The sequence below is a fragment of the Kryptolebias marmoratus genome, linkage group LG3 (assembly GCF_001649575.2).
Source record: "Kryptolebias marmoratus isolate JLee-2015 linkage group LG3, ASM164957v2, whole genome shotgun sequence".
Classification (NCBI taxonomy): Eukaryota; Metazoa; Chordata; class Actinopteri; order Cyprinodontiformes; family Rivulidae; genus Kryptolebias; species Kryptolebias marmoratus.
This window is the reverse complement of record NC_051432.1, coordinates 19,269,285-19,290,946: the sequence shown is the minus strand read 5'-3', so window position 1 is coordinate 19,290,946 and position 21,662 is coordinate 19,269,285. Positions and strand designations below refer to the sequence as shown.

At 37.9% G+C, this 21,662-nt stretch overlaps 1 protein-coding gene and 1 long non-coding RNA gene across 2 annotated transcripts; one reads left to right on the top strand and one right to left on the bottom strand.

Annotated features, from left to right (window-relative positions):
- The first annotated feature begins 50 nt into the window (after positions 1-50).
- On the top strand, positions 51-12,559 carry rac2 (Rac family small GTPase 2). The gene is made up of 7 exons (XM_017408258.3): positions 51-193; positions 6,699-6,770; positions 8,529-8,646; positions 9,208-9,270; positions 10,955-11,114; positions 11,325-11,458; positions 12,145-12,559. The coding sequence occupies exons 1-6, from the start codon at positions 159-161 to the stop codon at positions 11,453-11,455; spliced, it is 579 nt and encodes a 192-aa protein (XP_017263747.1). The 5' UTR covers positions 51-158; the 3' UTR covers positions 11,456-11,458; positions 12,145-12,559.
- On the bottom strand, positions 12,226-14,193 carry LOC119616919. The gene is made up of 2 exons (XR_005233007.1): positions 13,162-14,193; positions 12,226-12,872 (listed from the first exon to the last, which is right to left on the bottom strand). It is a non-coding gene; the product is annotated as an uncharacterized LOC119616919 (long non-coding RNA).
- Positions 14,194-21,662: the final 7,469 nt, after the last annotated feature.

Genomic DNA, 21,662 nt, shown 5'->3' with positions numbered 1-21,662 from the left:
GCTGAAAAAAAAAAAAAAAAAAAGAGGTGGCATAGGCTGCAGAGGGAGGGAGGGAGGTGTGCAACAGTTTCCTGTAGTTGCATGCTCATCTCTCAGCCTTCCTCTCTGAGTGCGTTTCTGTCAGAGAGAGGAGCGCAGGCGACGCTGAGCGGAACAGGATGCAGGCTATCAAATGTGTGGTCGTAGGAGATGGGTACGCCATTACTTTATTTCACTTTTCTTCTCTTTAACCTAAGCTGCCTTCAGGTTTCAGAGGCGCCTCCGTTGATAAGTGATGGAGAGAGTCAGGCCCGGGCTCAGAATTTAGGCGCCGTTGGGGCAGAAATGTCAGAACGGCAGCAGCAGCAACAGAAAAACGAACAGAAAAAGGGCCGATGAGTTTGATCAGTTTCCGGGTGGCAGGCTGGTGTGAACTGGGAGAACAGAGTGTATCCAGATGGAGGGTTCTTTGGTGTGTGAGTGCACTGATTTGAAGTGATGGCACGGGACGAGCTGTGCAGGTCAAAACTTGCAGGAAAAATGCTGGAAAGAAGCAAACCGAGGGTGCAGCCCCCTTTTCTTGGGAAGGATCTGACAAATACCAAGAAAAAACAGCTGTTTTTGAGGCCCAGAGAGCAGGAAAAGATGAGAGAATAAAAACTGAATGTAAATAATTCATCAGGCTAAGATGGTCCTCTGACAAAAAGGTTGGATTTCTGTGACCTTCATCATGTTTGTTGCACCTTAAAAGTTGGAACAAAAGGCCTACTTATCATAATAAGGAAAACTAAATTAGACGTCCGTTAGTTGAGCCTGAAAGCGATCAGTAAACAGCTGAAGGTTTAGAAATGGCTCACAGGTGCTGCAGCTGCATTTCCTTCTGTGTGGAGCTTCCTGATTTACAAACTATCAAAATGAAGAAAAACAGGAAGCTCATAAAAGGCATAAAACTGCAACAGCAAATGCTGCAGCTAAAGACAAATTTATGGGCAGTTTGTTTTTTTCTGTTTCTTTTTTTTTCCAATTCCTCAAGGCAACATTTATCTATGTGCCAAAGCTGCCTCGAGGCAAGAAGATTCAAACTTGTTCTTTATCTGAAGCAGCAGGGGGAGCACTCTGAGGGTTGTGAAGGATAATGATGTGATTTCATGATTCTGTTGTCTTTTTTAATTGCTCGCAGCCAAAGGCTATAACGCGTTTGCCCATGTCTCTGTGTGCATGCGTGTGTTCATTTGTCTGTTAACAAAATATCTTGTGAACTACTGGACAAGTTTTAATGAAATTTGTTAAAAGTAAGCACTGGATGTACATCTACAACTGATTAATGTCTGGAGTTGTCTTGATTTTGAAATGACTACCACAGGCAACTGAACTTTAAAAGCACAAAAATGGCTTTGACTCAGTCAATTTTACAGATGTTTGCCTTTAAAGCTGGTGTGGTCACACCTGAGACTGATCCCCAACACATAACCTGAGCACTAACAGTTTTCACAAGATCTTTGTTTAAAATTTGGCCATTAACTGTTTGCAGTCAACTGTGCCTGTCTGTTAGCAAAATATCCTATGACTCACTGGATATATTTTAATGAAACTTTCAGGAAATGATCATTTGATGTATGTTTACAACTGATTAGTTTTGGGGACCATTCCAATTCAAGATAACTGCTCCAACCAGCTGACCTTGGAAAGCACAAAAATGGCTGTAATTCAGCCAATTTTACAGATATTATGCTAGAATTTGATCTGATTGTAGCTGAGAGTCATTCACAACACATATTTCAAATGCTCGTCATTATGCAAGACCTTTGCTTAAAACTTTAGTGTTAACTGTTGGAGTCAACATTTTCTGTCCGTTAGCAAAGTATCTCGTGAACCACAGAATGGATTTTAATCAAACTTTCAGAAAAGAATCAGTGGCTGGACATCTACAACTGATTACCCTTTGGAGTCAATTAAATTAAAAATGCTGTCCACAGCTAATCAACATTAGCCAACAAAGACGTGGCTGTAAGTCAGCCAAATCAGATCTGCAGATGTTGAGCTAACATTCGGTGTGGTAGTAGCTGAGAGTGACTCACAGCAGCACAGACTGAGTGTTTGCAGTTAACCTTAATCTCAAGGTTTCAGCAAAATGGACCCAACCCGCGCGTTTCTCAAGATAAAACGATCTTAGTTCCAAAACTCTGGCGTGAAAGGCGGTTGAGGTTCTATGAAATGTCACGTTTGGACCCGGTGGGCCCGGTGGAAACCTCCGTTCTAAAATAAACCGAGCAGCTGAGCTGTTTGTGACACATGTGAACACGTGTTTGTCGGTTTGTCGGTCGGCCTGCCTGTGTGTGTGTGTGTGTGTGTGTGTGTGTGTGTGTGTGTGTGTGTGTGTGTGTGACAGGAGGAAGTTGGGTTTGGACTGAAGGAAGTTTGCTGTAAGCTTCATATTTAACGTGACCTCTTTCGTAATTTCAAACGCAACAGAGACGACGTCCCAAATGAGCCTCAGTGGTTCAATATTAACCTACAAAACTCTGGATTTTACTGATGAACGTCGAAGGCAGCAAAGGCCAGATGTTTGACAAAATCTACAGCTTATGTTCAGCTCAGCTTTTATAAAAAAAAACCTTAATATTATATTGTTTTTTGACAATTCTAATATTATTTCCACCTTTTAGCTGCATGAGCTTTCATCAAACCATATAGTTGCCAACTACAATTGGATCTATGAGTGGAAAACACAAAGCTGAAGTAATATTTCTATTAGCATTAAAGCTAATGGGAATAAATCTTATCAGAAAAGGAATCTAAGACTTTATGTTTTTGTGTGACTTATCAGTGGCATCATGTCCAAAACATTTTGTAGTACAGTGACCTCTTTTGGGACGCTTTAGAGTTAAATATGTCGCCAAACAAGTGACCTCTTTTGAAGTCAGCCCCAATCAAGATGGCCGCCACGGCTAAGGGACCTTATCTAGCTCTAACTTAGTCAGTTTTACAGATACTGAGCTAAAATTTGATGTGGTCATAGTCGAGAGGCATTCACAACACATACTTCTAGCACAAACTAATCTGTCCTTAAATCTTTGTCATTAACTTTTGGAGTCAACTGTGTCTGTCTGTTAGCAAAATATCTTATGAAGTACTGAACAGATTTTATTAAAGCTCTCATAAAGCAATCACTGGATGTAGATCTACAACTGATTAACTTTTTGAGTCAATCCTATTCAAGATGGACGCACTGCTATTTAGCATTACCCGATATATAGATATGGCTGTAACTCAGGTGATTTGACAGATATTGAGCGAATGTTGGTGTGGTAGTAACTGAGTGTTATTTTCAACACATACTCTGAGGGATAACAGATATGAAACCTCACAGTATCACGTTAGCTTGCGCATAACTTCATTGGCTAAAACGTTTTTACTTCTCAACAAAAGCTGTTTTTTTTTTCTCTCTCACAATGTAAAGCATGATGAGTGTAACTGGAAGTGGCTCTGGTTCTCTTCAGTTTGTCTTCATTGCAGCAGATTATGACACGTTTTTTTTTTTTTCTTCACTGTGGTTTTAAACATTTCACAACGTGCTGCTTGTTCTGTCTTGACCGAACTAAGCGCAGGAAGTAGCCGGTTAAAGAGCAGCACAGAGCGACGTAAAATGTCAGACCTGAGAAAAGAAAAAAAAAGTCTGTGGGAGGAATTAAACAGGAATAAACAGGCTAAACAAGAAAAATGTTTGATTAAAATGCTGACCAAAAAAAAAGTAGAATGATGATTACAGGAAAGACCTTTAGGTAAGTTTTTTTTTTTTTTTTTGAGGGCTCAGTTTGGCTGGTTCCTGTTTTCAACTGATGCTTCTGAAACAGATCAGTTCCTTTCTGACTCACACACACCCACAGAACACACACACACACACTGTCAAAATGCAAATCATACTCCTCACAGCCACCATTACAAAACACTTAACCTGATGCAAACCTTTTCATTTCACCTGAACCTCATCGGAACAGCAAAGTCAAATCGCAGAAGTGATTTGGAGCCTAGTTTCAGGAAACTTCTACTGGTCCTGATAAGAACCGAATCAGTTCATAAAATTATGTTATGAATAAATAAAAACAGTAAAGTCACTTGACAGTTGCTCATACACGTTAGCTGACTGCATTTCTCCGAACAAGCTAATTATAGATTTGTCTGTGTATTGATCATTTTAATTTCTAATAAATCAAACAGTATGATCCTGTTACCAAGGAGACGGGGTCCCGGTGGAGCTTTTGGTCCATCGACGTAACTGTATGTAAGGTGTTTACTTTGTCATAACCTCAGCTTATCTGATCCAAACCGTTTGATTAAAAACAAAAACAACAAACTAAAAAAAAAGGGGGATTTTATGTGTTTCTGAGTCAGTGTTTTCGTCAGTTCCCAGGTTTTCTCAGTGAGAGTCTCAACATCTTCACTTGTCAGGCAAACAAATGAACTCTGGTGGCATTCATGCATTACCACATTATTTATTAGTTTATTTATTTTCATCTTTTGGAAGTACATTTATAGAGCCTCTTGTCCCAGGCTTCTCTCGCCTTCAGGGCTCGTCTGCCTCCACCCCAACCTATCTCCACTGCTACACCAGCCATCTTCACGTCCTCCTCCTCCTCTACATCCAGGAATCTTCCCCGGGGTCTTCTTCTTCTTCTTCTTCTTCTTCTTTTTCTTCTTCTTCTTCTTCTTCTCCTCCTCCTCCTCCTGCCTGGCAGCTCCAGCTCTGACATTCTCTGTCCAATATCTGTCCTCACCACACGCACCTGCCACACGTCTCCACCCACTCCATCCTGCTCGCACCCTCTGTAGTTTTAAACCATTTTCTTTGTCTCTGAATCATAAACAGGTCGAGGTATTTCAGTAACAGTTTTTCTTTCTGCACACACCAGATCTGTGACTTCTGAAGCTTTATGCAGAATTTCCAGGCCGCAGTATATCGCTCTCATCTTATCTCGATCGACCCCGCGGCCTGTTTTTTGTTTTAAATCTAATCTGAAGCGAGTCTAAACATGACAACGTAAAATAACCCAGGCTCAAAAGTGAAGCGATAGTTTTAAAAAAATAACAAAAAAAGATCTTAGGTTAGGCTCTTTAGGTTTCAGTTCTTTATAAATCTGATCCAAGCCTCATATGGTTTGTTTGTCAGGAAGGAATCAGTTATTTGATGAATAACAGAACCAAACCGCCTCACATATGTCCACCGTCATGTGACCGTTTGAGCATGTCAGCGCCAACCGGGCAGATTCAATCCGTTTTCACCTTTAATTTATGTTTATTTCGGCAGCCAAAGGTGACGTCAGATCTGCTTGAATTGTGTTTCGCTGGATAATTTTCTCAGATTTGATTGACAGTGATGTTCGGCATTAAACTCTGACTGGAAGGTCAGAACATACAGAAAATAAAGAGTAAGGAGAACAGACATCTTCTGTCACATGGTGTTATGATGTAGTCAGAAGGTGGTTAAAATAAAAACCTACAACTTTTAGAGCTTTGAGGGGTTGGCTGGCTTTTGTCTGAAACTGTGTGACATAAGAACAAAACTGAACTATCTGTTGGGTCTTGTTTGTACTAATGATGCAGACCGGGAGGAGAGAAGGAGCCGGAGCCTCACTGTCTCCTGCAGCGACGTTACGTTTTGATGCTGTTCTATGTTTATCTTTTATTCCTAAGATATGACCAGAGAGGCATGTTTCAGTGCAAAGTGGAAAGACTGTGTTTATCATGGTGTTCCCTTTTTGTTTTTTTTTTTATTGTCCAAGTTTAATATCAATATTACTGTATTTTTCAGATACACTAAAGATTAAATAATCTTCTATTTCCAGATATTTTTCTATCTCCATACCCCAAAAATAAAGTCCTGACATGGGATTTGAACAGAAATTCTGTTTTAGTGCTGAATGCAGAACTAAAAATAAGATTATACCATGAAATTATAGGCTCCCTGCAGTCTGTGTGCGTCAATTCTTTGCAGAGTTATACTTGTTTTTAGGTGTTATTTAAGCAAAAAAAAAAAAAAAAAAATTATCAGAATACTGAGCCTGGACCTAAACAGCATCTTTATAGGAAAAACTTCAGATAAAACATTTGGGGCTTTCAAACTTCAGGCTTCAGATGATCCAGTTTCCCTTTCAGGAACTTCTGTTTGGTGAAAGCAACACGTGAAAACATTCCTCACAGCTTGACGCAAACTCAAACAGAAGCAGGCGGGTTGGTACTTGTTGGATCATCTCTGACGTGCAGCTGTTGGAGCGAGGCGCTCGCCGAGCTCCTACAATGAGTCTGATAATAATGTCTCAGATCATAGCCTGCAGTGATGGCTTTTCTGCTGACTGGAAAGGAGTTCCTTTTTTACACTTTAGATCTGACAGTAGATGGTTTTGTCACGCAATGAGTTCTGCATGAAAATTAGGTTAAAATCGTGGCCGACTATCAAACAACGTTTTTAAAACCATGTCAGGAACAAATAGGTCACAGTAGCAGAGGGACTATTTTCAGTCAGCGTGAATGTTGCATCATTTCTTCTCAGGACAAGATTTAAAACTTGCTCAGTTTTGCCCAAATCTGACAGACTGTGACAATGATGTGAGCACCGCCCTGCTGTAAAGTATGTTTATGGAAGTAAAGTGACCTGTTGGCTGAGATGAGTGCCCTAACTGTGTTCTAAAGTCTCACTTTATCGGATTTGTCGTGTGTTTCAGAGCTGTGGGTAAAACATGTCTCCTCATCAGCTACACAACCAATGCCTTCCCCGGGGAGTACATCCCCACTGTGTGAGTATAACACACACACACACACACACACACACACCTCTGCATTTATTTCCACAAAACCGCACATAAAGAAAAGAAAACAAAAACAAGAGAGAAATCACATCACAGTGAAAATACTGTTTGAATGCTGAGTTTTAAAAGACTTTGCTGTATTTTACTGTGTTCTTAAAGGTAAAACAGCAGCTAAAAGGTAGAAGTAGCAAAAGGCTAGCTAAAAGCTGAACAGAGCAGAATGGTAGGTAAAAAAATAAAACCAGCAGAAGAAAAGAAAATATATAGCAATTAAGCTGAAGTTGAAGAGATTAAGGCATTCCAAAAATCTCAATGTATTTCTACTGGAAATAAAATTAAATATTAATATAAATTTTACACAAACCAAAAGTCACAACACCCTTATCCTGAATGAACTGAATGTTTTGATATATGAATGGCTAAAATAGCATAAAGTGCACAGAAGTACTTGCAAAAAATGTACTTGACAGGAAAGCAATACCGCGAATGCTGAATCAGCATTTACACAATAAAACACATTTACCTAAAACACCTCAGCCTTTTCTCGTATTTCAAAGACAAGCGGTCAGACACAAACAACACATGCAGGCTGCAGTAAAAGCCTGATAGCCACTTTGTCTTATTTGCCACGTTACAAAAAGGATGTTTTCTCTTTTTTGCAGAATCTATTGGGAGGTTTAGCCACAAGTTGTTTTCAATATATAGATTTTTCTCTTGATTATTAGTTTTTTGGTAATAAAATCTGACCAAAAATAAAACTGTGCTCAGTTCATGAGCTAGAAATATCGTAGACAATTGCAACAACCAAAAAGGTACCAAAATCACAGTGAGATGTTGTCATCAACACTATTATTAATATAACTGTTGTTAGTAAAAGAGCAGGTAATAAAATCACTCACACATCACAGTTTTAAACGCTCAGTTTTGAACTGACCAGAAGAACAAATGTGTGATCAGAAGAGTAAGTGTTGCTAAACCAAAATTAGGTGTGTTAATTAAAGTTATATAAAAGAATAACAAAAGGACTAAGACAATGCAAGCAGAAAAAAAGTCAATCTTTAATCATTTTAACTTTCTACATACAAGTTTTTATATAGTTTGTGGGTTTTATTAATTTATCATGTCAGTTTTTCATTTGTTTATTGTAACAAACTTTCATTTATCAATAAACAACAAGAAAGTCTTGTTTATTAGTTTAGTTAAAGCTTTTTTTTACAGCGACAACAGGACATGTTGGGGCAGAAAATAAAAGCTCAAATATCAACCTCAGAGATGTGCTAGAAGTGTTGCTGTGTTTCACTGTCACCAGCAGGTGGCAGTGTTGCTTCATGCCTGTAGTGTTATAGAAGACGTGAGTGATTTTTGTTGTTCTTGTTGTTCTTTGTTTTCTGAGTGAACAAAGACAACAAAATGCTTCTAATCTTCAGTCAAACTGAGCCTTAGATAGTCAGTTTATATTGTTCATTGTTGTTACAGCTTAACTTTTTCTTTTTCCTATTTTTCAATAAGCTGTTGTAAAAACAAAGCTATCTTTTATTCTCACTCTAAAGACATTTTTCTCTAACCTTCGTGTTTTCTGTAAGATCAAACTCCTTTCAGGTCCCAGATGACTCATAATCCATAATTTGAACTTGCTGTGATGGCATGTGTGTGTGTGTCGCTCATTAATCATGTGATGGATTGCTTAAATTAAACACTCGCTCAGTGGTCCATTGACTAATGACTGACCTTTTGTGCTCCTGACAGATTTGACAACTATTCAGCTAATGTGATGGTGGACAGCAAGCCGGTGAACCTGGGCCTCTGGGATACAGCAGGACAGGAAGATTATGACAGGCTCCGTCCGCTGTCCTACCCACAGACGGTAGAACAATCATTTCCACACTCAGACGTCTGATCCAAATACTAAATCAGTTTAGACCCCAGCTGTGGAAATGAGAGAGTTTAAATTGCAGCTGTCAGATCCGCAGCGCGCGGACTGAACTGCATCCTCATTAATTTAAATGACAGGAACAAAACTAAAAGGGAAATGTTCTTTAGGAAGGTGCTGTCGGGAAAAGGAAATTAGGTGTATAATATCTGTAATTGAGTGGCAGGTTTGGAAAATAATGCATACCAAAATGTGGAAGATGAACAAACCTAGAGGAGACATTTTGTTCTCCTTTAGATTTGATCAACGTTTGATTTATCCTACAACTGAACTGAACCAACAATTTGATGACCCAAAAAGCATTCATATCACTTAAACATCAGTAGTTTTTACTTTTGAACTTATTCTAAAACATAAGAAACATATGTGGCTGTGTTATTATTATCAAAGTATTATTGTTATAGTTATTCATAGTAGCTAATAAAATGATATTCTGTAAAACACAAACGTGCTATAACTGTTGTTCTGTTGCTTTTCCTTTTTTTCTCCATCCAGGATGTTTTCCTGATCTGTTTTTCCCTGGTGAGCCCGGCCTCCTACGAGAACGTCAGAGCTAAGGTGGGTTCCATCTGTCTGTCAATCATCACGTGTCACCTGTCTGAACAAATTAGGCCGCTGTAACACAAAATTCAAACGAAAAATTGTTTTTTTTGTTTTTTTCATATTTTAATCAACTTTCTCGTCCTCGGCTCTATAAATGTCTCAGCATGCATCATAAGAAGTGCCAGCAAAAAGAACGACATTAGGAATTAATTTCACCCCCTTTATTTTGTCATATCGCTGTTTTAAAGAGGAGCAAAATAAATGCTTGCGTTAAGAAGAAACTGGAGTTTGTTGCTTAAGAAACTGACACAAAGGTAAATTAAAGTGAAAAAGCAAGTGGAGGGGGAGCAAAACTGTGAATCCTATAAACTGACGCGGAGGTTATGTCTTTTTCCAAAGTATTTACATTAAATTAAACATATACCAACATGACGACTGTTCAGGAGGCTTTAAGGTTTTTTTGCACTGTTTAAACAAGCTATGCACAATGAAATATAGATTATAGGGGATTTAATGAGGGAAGAGATCTGATTCAGACACCACCTTTCATAAAGGTTCATTTTTTTAGATTCATTCTATTCTTACACACTTGTGTGAGACATTGTTTTACTGAATGTGGAAGTCAAAGACTATTTTCGAGTATCCTCTAAGGGAAATAGCAAAAAGACAAAAGTAGTTTTTTAAAAAAAAGTCTCACTAATAAATAAACACTGAAAAATGAGAAATGTTCCAATGATCCAGAATGGCCTACACTGCTGTCTACTTGAGTTTAGTTTCTCAGTATCTTAAATATTTATCAACCTGATTGGTTATTTCAGTGTTTTAGAGTCAGTCTGTTTTGATCAAATACAGGCAAATATGAAATCTTACAGAGCAAGTGTCATGTTGGATCTTACTTAATCCTGTGCTCGTTAAACTCATGTCACTAGTATCAAAAAATGATGTGTGTTAAGATAAATTCTCAAAATTCAAGTCGTCTGTTTTGTCACGTTGATGCACAAACCTTCACCAAGCAACTCCTCAAGTTCGTTTAGACTACCAAATCAACAAATATCAATCTGCCAAATAAATGTTTCATATCTTTAATTTTCTGAGATAAAAAATAACCAGTCTGCTCCCGTCTGCTCCCGTCACATTCACAAGTTTTGTCTCTTTAAATGCTTAAAGACACTGAATGGATAATAACACTAAATATGAATTTTAATTTTGGTTTAATATGTTGCCTGCACAAAACACTGAAAAGTTCAAACTGAATAAGTGGTTAATTCCCTTAATCTCCTCACGTCAGTCAGAGGGCTTACATGTAAGCCACTAAGTAGGTTGGATTTGTCATTCAAATCCTACTACAATCACGGAAAAATAAACAAATCTCTTAGAAGAAAATATGTAGTAGGAATAACAGGGACATAAACAGAAATGGAAAAAATAAGAAGAAATTTAGGATGGAAAGAGAGCAAACAAGGAAATGACCAAGGGAACAATGAGGGGGAAAATAATAAAATAAAATAAAAAACTGGTCTGAAATTAAATTTTGTGCTTTTTCTTAAATGGTTAAAAGATTTAAGAAGACAAACACAGATGTATTCAATGTGTATTTTAGGACTTCCTATATAACAGAAAAAACATACATGATTGATGTTTCCCTACTTGATGCCTCCTCTCGTCTCACTCCACTTCCTGTTATTTTCTACATCCTCAGTGGTACCCGGAGGTTCGCCACCACTGCCCCTCCACACCCATCATCCTGGTGGGCACTAAGCTGGATCTGAGAGACGAGAAGGAGACCATTGAGAAGCTGAAGGAGAAGAAGCTGGCACCGATCACCTACCCTCAGGGCCTCGCTCTGGCCAAGGAGATAGGTCAGTCAAACTGGTAGTGTTCTCCCAGGGCTTTTATTCAGGTCGCTATCCTTTCTGATGACCTGAGCTGCCATAGGAACTTACAAAATGAAGAAAAAAATATGGAAAAAACATGTTTGTTATTGTTATCAGAAGTCCTAAAATACAATATGAAATAAATACAATACGTACGTTCATGTATGTGGGTGCTTTTCTGTTCTGTTGGTACAGATGCAGTAAAGTACCTGGAGTGCTCCGCTCTGACTCAGCGTGGCCTGAAAACAGTGTTTGATGAAGCCATCCGGGCTGTGCTCTGCCCTCAGCCCGCCAAGGTCAAGAAGAAGGGCTGCGTAATGCTGTAAAAGGTAAGACTGGAGTCCACACGGGAGGGGACAGGAGGGAAGAAGAAGGGCCAGGTAAAATGTAGGCAACATAACGGAGAGACAGAGCAGTGAGGAGTCATGGTCCTTTCTTTAGATCTCACCCATTTTCCCAGTTTTACTGAACAGATAAAAAGGATAAAAGTGACTAGTTTAAAAAAAAACACTGCAGGACAGGATCCTGAGAAAACACAGAGAATAAAAGCAGATTCAGGCCGTATGATTCCATTAATGTTTCATTATATTTGTAAAACAACACAAAATATAATTATGTTTACAGATTTCAGGTGCTGTTTTCCATTTTGCTAACAGGAGTGCAGACACATAATGCACTAGACATCAAATAAAGACCAAAACATCACAGACAACACTGAACTGTTTTCCAGAGGATCTCTACTAGTATGCAATACAAAAAAAAAAAAAAAAAACAGTTTCTGGAGTTTTTCTGGGATGACCATGTTACTTTAACTTAGTCTACAGTAATACCTTAATGTGTGAAAAGGATTAAAAGAAATTATATTTTTGTTGTTTTGTTTTTTGAATATGGAGTAATGAGTCATTTTGCTGATGAAAAAAAAAAGATATTTGTTCTAAACAAAGAAAGAAAAAGTTAGGTTTCTTGGATGTTCTTTTAATCTGTCATTTATGTCGTTGATTTCAACTCTTTTCAGGACCAGAGGAGTGGAAGACATTCAGACTGCTCTCCCTGCAAGGGTTAAAAGAAGATTTGAACATCCTTTTTTGTCCACTAATTTAAAATATATATATATATATACTTTGACTGATATACCCTAATTAAAAAGTGGCAAACCTTTTGTGCCACCTACTCATGTCGACTGAATTCAGGTTGAGATGCAGCAACAGGTTTTGTTTCTTTGAAAATCGACCGAAAAAAAAGGCAATTCGTCAATAAAACTGCCCCAGTTTACACCTTCTAGATTCACCCTGTTGTCTTAAAAGATGTATGTTAGCTCCATGTAGGACTCATTTTAACAACGTAAAAAAAAACATGCTGCAAACTTGTGATAATAATAATTCTGGCTGAGAACAAGCAGTGTTTCCATAAGATTGGTCCATGATGTGTCACTGAGAAAACATGCTGATATGAATAACAAATATATAAAACCAAAGAGTTAAAATGTCTTTTGAATAAAGTTTGAAACAAATGTATTATATACTGTGGTGTCAAAATGAAATAATAAACTTTACCTGTAAAGAGAAACATTGAGAATCTTTATTCCGTTTGTCAAGTTTCAGCACCAGAAATGTGTCATGATTTCCATGTTCACAGCAGGAATGAGCAGAGTCCGTCTGAGATAATGTTGATGTATCTGATGGCATTTCTGCCATCTGTTCTGACCGTCATCGTTCTCACTTTGCTTCCCTGAAGGGCAGGACACTGTGGCAAAGACATCAATCTGACTAATTTGGGGCCATTACCAGTGGCAGCCTGATTAATGGTGTAAATGCAGTTACAGTTATCTCATCAGCAGCTGGAACAAAATGGTCATTATTTGTCTGAGTCTTGCTGTGTGTACAAGTATAAATGAGTCAGTAAAGCTCAGAGGTTCAAATAATATGTTCAGTGTCAAAATGTCTTTCTTATCTAGATCTGAATGAAAATAATTATAGAACCTCTTGTGTAGGTCTGTATGCTGGTGTACATTTTTTTAGATTTCCTCACTGACCTGACAAAAGCTCAGTTAGGATATCCACGTGTTTCCTTCCTTTTGGTCTACATGAGGATGTGTTTGGCCCGATGATGTGGAGTGCTCATGACAGACAAGTTGTGTACCAGTGGGTGGTGAGAGTCAAACCGAAGGTGTGGGTCAGTTTCCTGTAGACCTCAGTGTTGAGGCTTCCAGCTGTATTCATCTGCACCAAACAGTCCAAAAAAAGGCAGCTTGTCATCGAACACATCCTCTCAGATGAACTTTATGGAGTTGAGCTGGTTTGTGCAGGTCTTTGAAAAAACTCACCAAATCCTGCTCTTAGTTCAAGAGAGTTTAAGGGATGACATCAAAGGGAATATGGTAATATGTTTCACTAATAAAATATGTAAATCTGTCATGATTTGAGTTTATCTGTTATTTTTTTCTGTATGTATTTTCATTTTTTGACTCCTTGTGTTTTTCATGTCAGTGTATATAGTTTAGCTTTGCTCCTTGGTTCTTTGTGTTCTGTATTAGTGCATTGTTTGTTTTTCCTGTGTCACTATTCACCTTCTCTCTGCTCAGTTATTCTCGGGTGTGCCAGCCACGCCCACCTCACCTGTGCCTCGTCATGCCCCAGCTGTAACCCATTTCCTACTCACCCTCAGTTCCTTTAAAATGATCTCATTTCACCTATTGCTCGCTGGTTCATTCCTTTCCATCTGCTTCATTGTCCATGCTCTTGTGTTTTAGTATGCCACGTTCAAGCTCACTGTTTGCTCGCTCCTGATTTACTTCACTGTAGGTTTAAGGTTAGGTCCCTAATCCCTTCAACCCTGAGGACACCATAACCCTAGCCCTGGGCCAAAAAGCCCTAACCCCTTCAACCCTGAGGAGATCCTAACCCTAGCCCTGGGCAAAAAGGCCCTAACCCCTTCAACCCTGAGGAGAACCTAACCCTAGCCCTGGGCCAATAGACCCTAATCCCTTAAACCCTGAAGAGACCCTAACCCTAGCCCTGGGCCAAAAGGGCCTAACCTCTTAAATCCTGAGGAGACCCTAACCTTAGCCCAGGGCCAAAAGGTCCTATCCCCTTAAACCCTGAGAAGACCCTAACCGTAGCCCAGGGCCAAAAGGTCCTATCCCCTTAAACCCTGAAGAGACCCTAACCCTAGCCCAGGGCCAAAAGGCCCTATCCCCTTAAACCCTGAGAAGACCCTAACCCTAGCCCTGGGCCAAGAGGCCCTGATCCCTTAAACCATGAGGAGACCCTAACCCTAGCACTGGGCCAAAAGGCCCTAACCTCTTCAAACCTGAGGAGAACCTAACCCTAGCCCTGGGCCAAAAGGCCCTAACCTCTTCAACCCTGACGAGAACCTAACGCTAGCCCTGGGCAAAAAGGCCCTAACCTCTTCAACCCTGACGAGAACCTAACCCTAGCCCTGGGCCAAAAGGCCCTAACCTCTTCAACCCTGACGAGAACCTAACGCTAGCCCTGGGCAAAAAGGCCCTAACCCCTTCAAACCTGAGGAGAACATAACCCTAGCCCTGGGCCAAAAGGGCCTAACCTCTTAAACCCTGAGGAGACCCTAACCCTAGCCCAGGGCAAAAAGGCCCTGATCCCTTAAACTCTGAGGAGACCCTAACCCTAGCCCTGGGCCAAAAGGCCCTGATCCCTTAAACCCTGAGGAGACCCTAACCCTAGCCCAGGATCTAAGGGTCTATCTATCTATATATATATATATATATCGATCAAAATCACAGGATTTATTGTTGATGATGAAAAGATTAAACACAGTTAAGGACTTGCAGGTAAATTATTTTTTTTCCATTTTATGTAGGGGGAACAGATTATTTCAGGCAGCTGAAATATTTTGTTTCCCACTCCTAACTTTGGCAAATAAACAGCAAATGTTATCAAAATCGCAGGATTAATTGTTGATGAGGAAAGGATTAAACTCAGTTAAGAACTTGCAGGTAAATTAATTTGTTTCCATTTTATGTAGGGGGAACAGATTATTTCAGGTAGCTGAAATATTTTGTTTCCCCCTCCTAACTTTGGCAAATAAACCCTAACCCTAGCCCTGGGCCAAAAGGCCCTTACCCCTTAAACCCTGAGGAGAACCTAACCCTAGACCTGGGCCAAAAGTCCTAACCCCTTAATCCCTTATAATATAATTACAATATAAATATTGGTAAACATTTTACTATTAAAAACACATATGATACATATGATTTTATGTTCTGTTTTTAATCCAAAACTCTTCAACAGTTAAATATTACTGACACCTGACAGTTATTATGTCAGCTTATATGTTTTTGGATCCAAGCTTTATATTCAGGATTGCAGAGGTCCATGATTGCAACAGACTGCTTACATACAAAGTCAGGATCTCCAAGAAAAGAAATGACACCATAAATCTTGTCTTTACTAACAACTCCTCCACCAGAATCTCTCTGGAAAAAGAAGAAAAATGCTTAAGCTTTACGTTTTTTTTCTATCACACAGTTTTCTAATTACTGTAAAAACTTTGACCACCGATGTAAGATTTAGGAGGAAGCCAACTTACATAGCATATGTCCACCCCAGGAGTTTGTCCACAGAACCAGTGGTGATCCTTCTTAAGTTGATAAAATGCTAGGTATTTTTCCCTCAGGGTGTTTCTAAGATTTTCACAGTCAACAACATTAACATTTGCACAGTGTAGAGTTGGTGACTTAGAAGGCTCTAGGGAAGAAAGCATAAAATGTTTACTAAAACTATCTTGAAAATTTCTAAAAATTATTCAATCACTGAACAGCAGCAAAAAAAAAACAAAAAAAAAACCTTAACTCACATGAAATCTCATTTACTAACAAATTACAACAAAACAACACATTTAGATTTTAAACTATTGTTATAAAAATTTTAAAAAATATTTAAAACGTTTTCTCACTTCTGGTATTATTGAGTCCTCCAGAGGTAGCAGCATGACCTGCAATCTCAACTCTGAGAAATGACACAAAATAAAGAGCTTACTGTGTGTGATATACTGCAGGGCTGCTGCTCAGTTCATTAAAAATTTGCTGTTTATTGAAACAGTTATGACTTTTATCCATAAACCTGCTTGCTAAAGTATTATGAACCAAATTTCTATGAGTCAGGTTGGTGAACTTTGACCTCACTAGTCATAGTATAATACATTGTTATTTCAGAAATATTGTTAAAAAGAACTATTTTCCTAGTGTTGTTGAGTAAATCAGTAGCAGCAGTCAGGGTTAGAGATACACCAACAAAAATGTTTATCATTATTTTTTTATCTTTAACTTACATTTTAGGACGAGTGTCACAGTCAGAAAGTTGTATGGGTTGAATGTCGAAGGTGTGGGGCAGCTGCAGCAGCATAATGTCATGAATCCTGACTGTGTCAGTGTAGATCAAAGGTTTGGCTTTGATTTCCACTTCCTCTGCTGGATGCAAACTTATGCTTGCAAAAGCAGTTCTACAGGTAAAAGAAAAGAAACAATGAACTTCACTTAGCAAACTGAAAACTATCCAACAGAAGGGTTTGTATGCACCTTTATCACTGATCTACCTGCTGCCGCTTAGACAAATCTGAAGAGTGTCAAAACATCCAACCTGTTCCCACCTCAAGTTATTGGACCAGGAGTGTAACACGTAAATCTTAATGCAATCTACCAAAGAATCAGTTGACTGCAAGCATTAAAAACTGATCAGAAATCAGGTTTCCTCATATTTTATGCACCTTCTTTCTTCAAAGCAGAAAGAAAAGCCTAAAGGCTTTTAAAAGCTTGGATGGCATGTTGGCCTCTAAGACAGGAGAATTTCAAGTAAACAAGAACTTGAGTGGGCGCTCTGGTTGCTGATTTGTACAGACATTTACAGTTTTTACTTTGCTGACATTTTAATAACGGTTGAAAAGGTATTCTAAAATCCACCGTGCAGCCATGTGCGAGCACAGCTGTGGGACAACTACAATGTTTTTTCCCTTTAGAGCAAAATTTACACGTTAAGTCGCTTTTTGCAAGGTTTCATCTCAAGAACTCATCTGCTAATGTTTTCCAGAGCTTTACATGGCAGCGTAACATCTTACATTGGTCCTTAATGCAGTCAAAAAGAGAATACTGCCACACACACACACACACACACACACACACCATACACGCTAGAACAAACATTGTGATTTCATGGACTATTAATAGGAGTTACTGAGTAGACTATCTCTTCTATGTTTACCATAGTTGTGAAAAATTTTTTTTTTACCTAATACATTAACATAGCACAACTGAATCCTATTTTTTTAAGTTTTGTTCACTTTACCTTTTGTGTAAATTTAAAAAATAATAATAATAATTCTGAAAATTGCTCAATCTGTTTGTACAGTTAATTGCTTCACATATTTTCTATTTATTTATTTTATCCTGCTTACTTTTATCCCATAATTATTCAGTCTGAGACATCAGTAACAGCATCACATGCGTTCCCTCTGCAAAGTTTACCTAATACCACTTTTTGCTCTCATAAACATCAAACGCTTAGACACTACTACGTTCTACGTTAGGCAATGATTTCATTTTCTTACGCATGTGGCTTGATACAATGCGCTGCAGTTAGGATCCAGCTCTTAGTGATCAAAGAGCCCCCACAGAAGTTGGAGGATCCATCTGGACCAGTTACTCTTAGTCTGACGTGGTATCAACGTTCACATTGACGACCTCCAATAATTCTCTTCTGCACGTCCACCACTCTGCACACTGTGCCACCTGAAAGAGGAATTTGCACATGCATGACTTTGAGCAGGGTATATTTCTGTTTTCTGCTCTCTAAAAGCTGTTCTCAAAACAATAAAAAGGGTTAATATTTTTTTTATAATTAATTTATTCATCCATCTTTTTTACTCACTTCATTTATAAGTAGCAAACTAGAAAACTGTCCTATTGTTCAGTTTTTCTAATGTTTATTGTCAGTAATATTGAATACCACCAGAATATTAATGTCCAAAATGCTTTATTATTTGCAGATGTTTTCTTGCATCAAACATCACCCACTTTCTCAAAAACATACATGTTTAGCCAGTAAACAAACTGTGCTTCAGCTGAATGAAGTCTCTTTAAGAGTTAATAGGCATTTTGAGTAACTTTCTTGTGAAATCTATAATCAGTACGTCTATTGACTTTAAACCCTGATCATATTATAACAAAAGTCACATAATAAACATTAAAATAATTTTAGATAAGATACCCTGAGAAATACAAACCAAATACTTACTGACAAACAATGAAAAGAGGAAAAACATCAAGTAAGCCATTTCTGTCCGTCACTCTGTAATGAACTTTGTCTGAATAAATAAGTGCTGTTTTAGCCAGGAAATGACTCTTTATGGAGGCAACGTGTTTCATTTTAACTTACTAAACTCATGCGACATTCTGTGCTGCAACTCCGCTGAAGTTTAACTTTTACTCAAAGAAATAAGAGTTGATTCATTTATTTATAAAGACGCACACGATTTTCCTAATGCGAAATATGAGCAGTGCAAGCAGAAAGGTTCTTTCAAGGAAAAAAACATTTGCATCGGTTGAGTAGTGGAGTGGAGATGCAGCGTCGTTGGAGAACTCAAAGGCAAAACAAGGGAGATTAACAAAAATCAAAACTTTTAAAAGGAAAAAAATAACTATGGACAAAAGAATTCTGGAAATTCACAGCAGGTTATTCATTTTATCTGCAGTACTAGATAGATAGATAGATAGATAGATAGATAGATAGATAGATAGATAGATAGATAGATAGATAGATAGATAGATAGATAGATAGATAGATAGATAGATAGATAGATAGATAGATAGATAGATAGATAGATAGATAGATAGATAGATAGATAGATAGATAGATGTTATGTAAATTGTGTTTTGAGGTTTCCATTTCAGTAGCAGCTTACATAATGCTGGTGTAGATTCTCAGTCGTCCAGGCCATGGTAAATTTAAAAAAAAAAGTTAAAAAACAAAAACAACTGGACTTCTATTCTACAGAATAGAAGTCCAGTTGTTTTTGTTTTTTAACTTTTTTTCAGCTTACATAATGTTTTTCAAGAGCTTCATAGGGGTCCCTATCAGTTTCTTCAGTTTTTTGAGTCACAAACTCAGATTCAGCTAACCCAAAAGGTGACTGAAAAGAAAAATGCCCTTTCTTTGAAGCAAACATAAAAGAAGTTAAGCTTCCCGAAGAAGCAGTCTTCTATGATGCTTCAAAATAAACTCAGGGAACCATTTCACTGCAGCTGAAAAGGTCAGTGATTTCACTTTAAGGCCCTACTTGTTTGGGTTTTTTTTCATATTACCTTTGCATTTATTGCCATCCTTCATTCCTTATCTTCTGCCTTATTTCCAACTATAACAACATGAAGTGCCGAGCCCTTACAATAACCACAACTTTATCCAGAGATGCAATCTAACTTTGATTCTACTCTCAAAATGTGTTGTTTGAGGTGTAAAAAGGACATTACTTTCTTAAAGATCCTTTCAGATTATGTAAATCTAAATGTCGCCTCGAATGGGTCCTCTAAGAACTCACACAAACGCATACTGCATACAAACACTTCATTTAGATAAGAGGAAAAAAACATTTCTAAAAAGATTTATGTAAAGGAAAAAACAGCAGCTCAGACAACTCGGATAAGTGTCGCATTCTTATGACTTTCAGAATGAATAATCTTAAAAGGATTGCTAAAAATTTAAGTTTTGTTTTTTACAAATCAGCTTGCAGGGTAATAAGGCATTGGTGTTTCTCCTGATCTCTAATCATCAGTTACTTTAGAGTTGATTGACTCACTCTTTAATAACATGGTCATAACTGTGTTAAAAAACATTCCCGCTCTTTAAAAATTAGTATCCAGTGTTCATCAGTGTGTTGAACATGACTGAGTCAAAATGCTGCTACACTCTAAACTCCCACAGAATCATAAAAACAAAAACAGAGAATAACTGATAGGCACGAACAGAACATTACACTGAACAGAAATCTGTATTAATTTGATATCTTTTGGCATAAATTTTACAGTTGAAAACTGGAAATGTGTTTTTGTTTTTCATCTAGACCTGCTTAATGATCATCAAAATGTTGCATCACAGGAGGAACATTAAGAAAAAAACATTTAGTCATCCTTACAGCAGAAGTAATAGGGGGAAGAAATGTTTCCAAAGAGAGGAAACATGCTGGGCTGGTTTATGTTTATGGGTTATCAGTAGAAAAAATGGACACAAGGCTTTTGTAACAGTTTAAATAACAGCTTACGCAATCAGAAGATTAATATTTTCTGTACAAATACCAGGTTTTTACCCAGAAGCCAAGGTCAATCAATTGTTCACTTTAAAATGCTGCACCATATTTTAATGCTATGCTTATTAATTTTTTACCATCTTTGAAAATAAGCTTATTGCGACTGCTGTGGTCCAAGCTTAACAACGTAATCAGTGCCGGCCACAAAGCTGTCACTCTGGTGTTACGGCTTAGAGGAGGTGAGATCCAGCAGTTTCTTTCTTCTGTTTTACGGCGACCTATCTAGATAATTGCTTTCTTGACAAATCTCAACGAGCAAAAGTAAAACCACAAACGGCAACACGTTTGCTAATTGGAACAAATGTGTCACAGTGAAATTTAAAATAACCTAAACAGATGTCAAAAACTCATTCTAATTAGGTGATCTAAAACAAAGCAGGAAGTTCTCAGTTTCTTCGGGTGAGTCACAGAGAGTCGCATTCTTGTTGCCCAAATTTTAAACTTATGATAGAAAACATTTGAGGCTATAGCCCCAAATGTTGATACATAAGCAATAATAATTTGTAAAAAGTGGTATAAAGCTGTCTATTTTCTTTTCAGAATTGTACTCCAGTAGATTAAATCACAACTGCTTGGGTGGCTGCCAAGGTGAGCACCAAGCAGGCCAAGGTGCATGCTAGGTGAGGAACAAATTAATGTGCACGGCCTAAAACACAGTTTGGCAAGCCGTGCGCACAAAAATAAGCCATGGTCACAATCACAAAGAACTTTGTGGGACTGCAATTGAAAATTTACCTGTTTTTGAGCAATTTTCTCACGATTTTAAGTCACCAACTAGTCTCCAACAGCTACGGCTCAGTGAGCTTCTGGTCTTGATTCAGTAACAAAACAATCCAAATCCAGTTTTTACAAGAAAACTGATTTGAAGCCAAGATGAATCACCATGTGACAGAGTAGTTTTTGTTTTTTTGGCAGCCAAAAGATGGTCCAACACTATAACAATGGGAATGTATTGATTGAAAGCTAAAATGATAAATGCTCTTTTCCACCTGAGGCTCTGCCGTGAGCCGTTTACAACCTCTGCCAAGATGGTCTCAACAGAGAGATGGAGAACAAATTAAAAACAGTTCTTTCATTTTTTTAAGCATTATTAGTATGATCAGTTTAGTTTAGTTTAGTTTAGTTTATTCATTTCATTAAAAAACAACAAATTTTATATACATGGAAAAAAAAATAAAAAAATAAAAATAAAAATAAAAATCC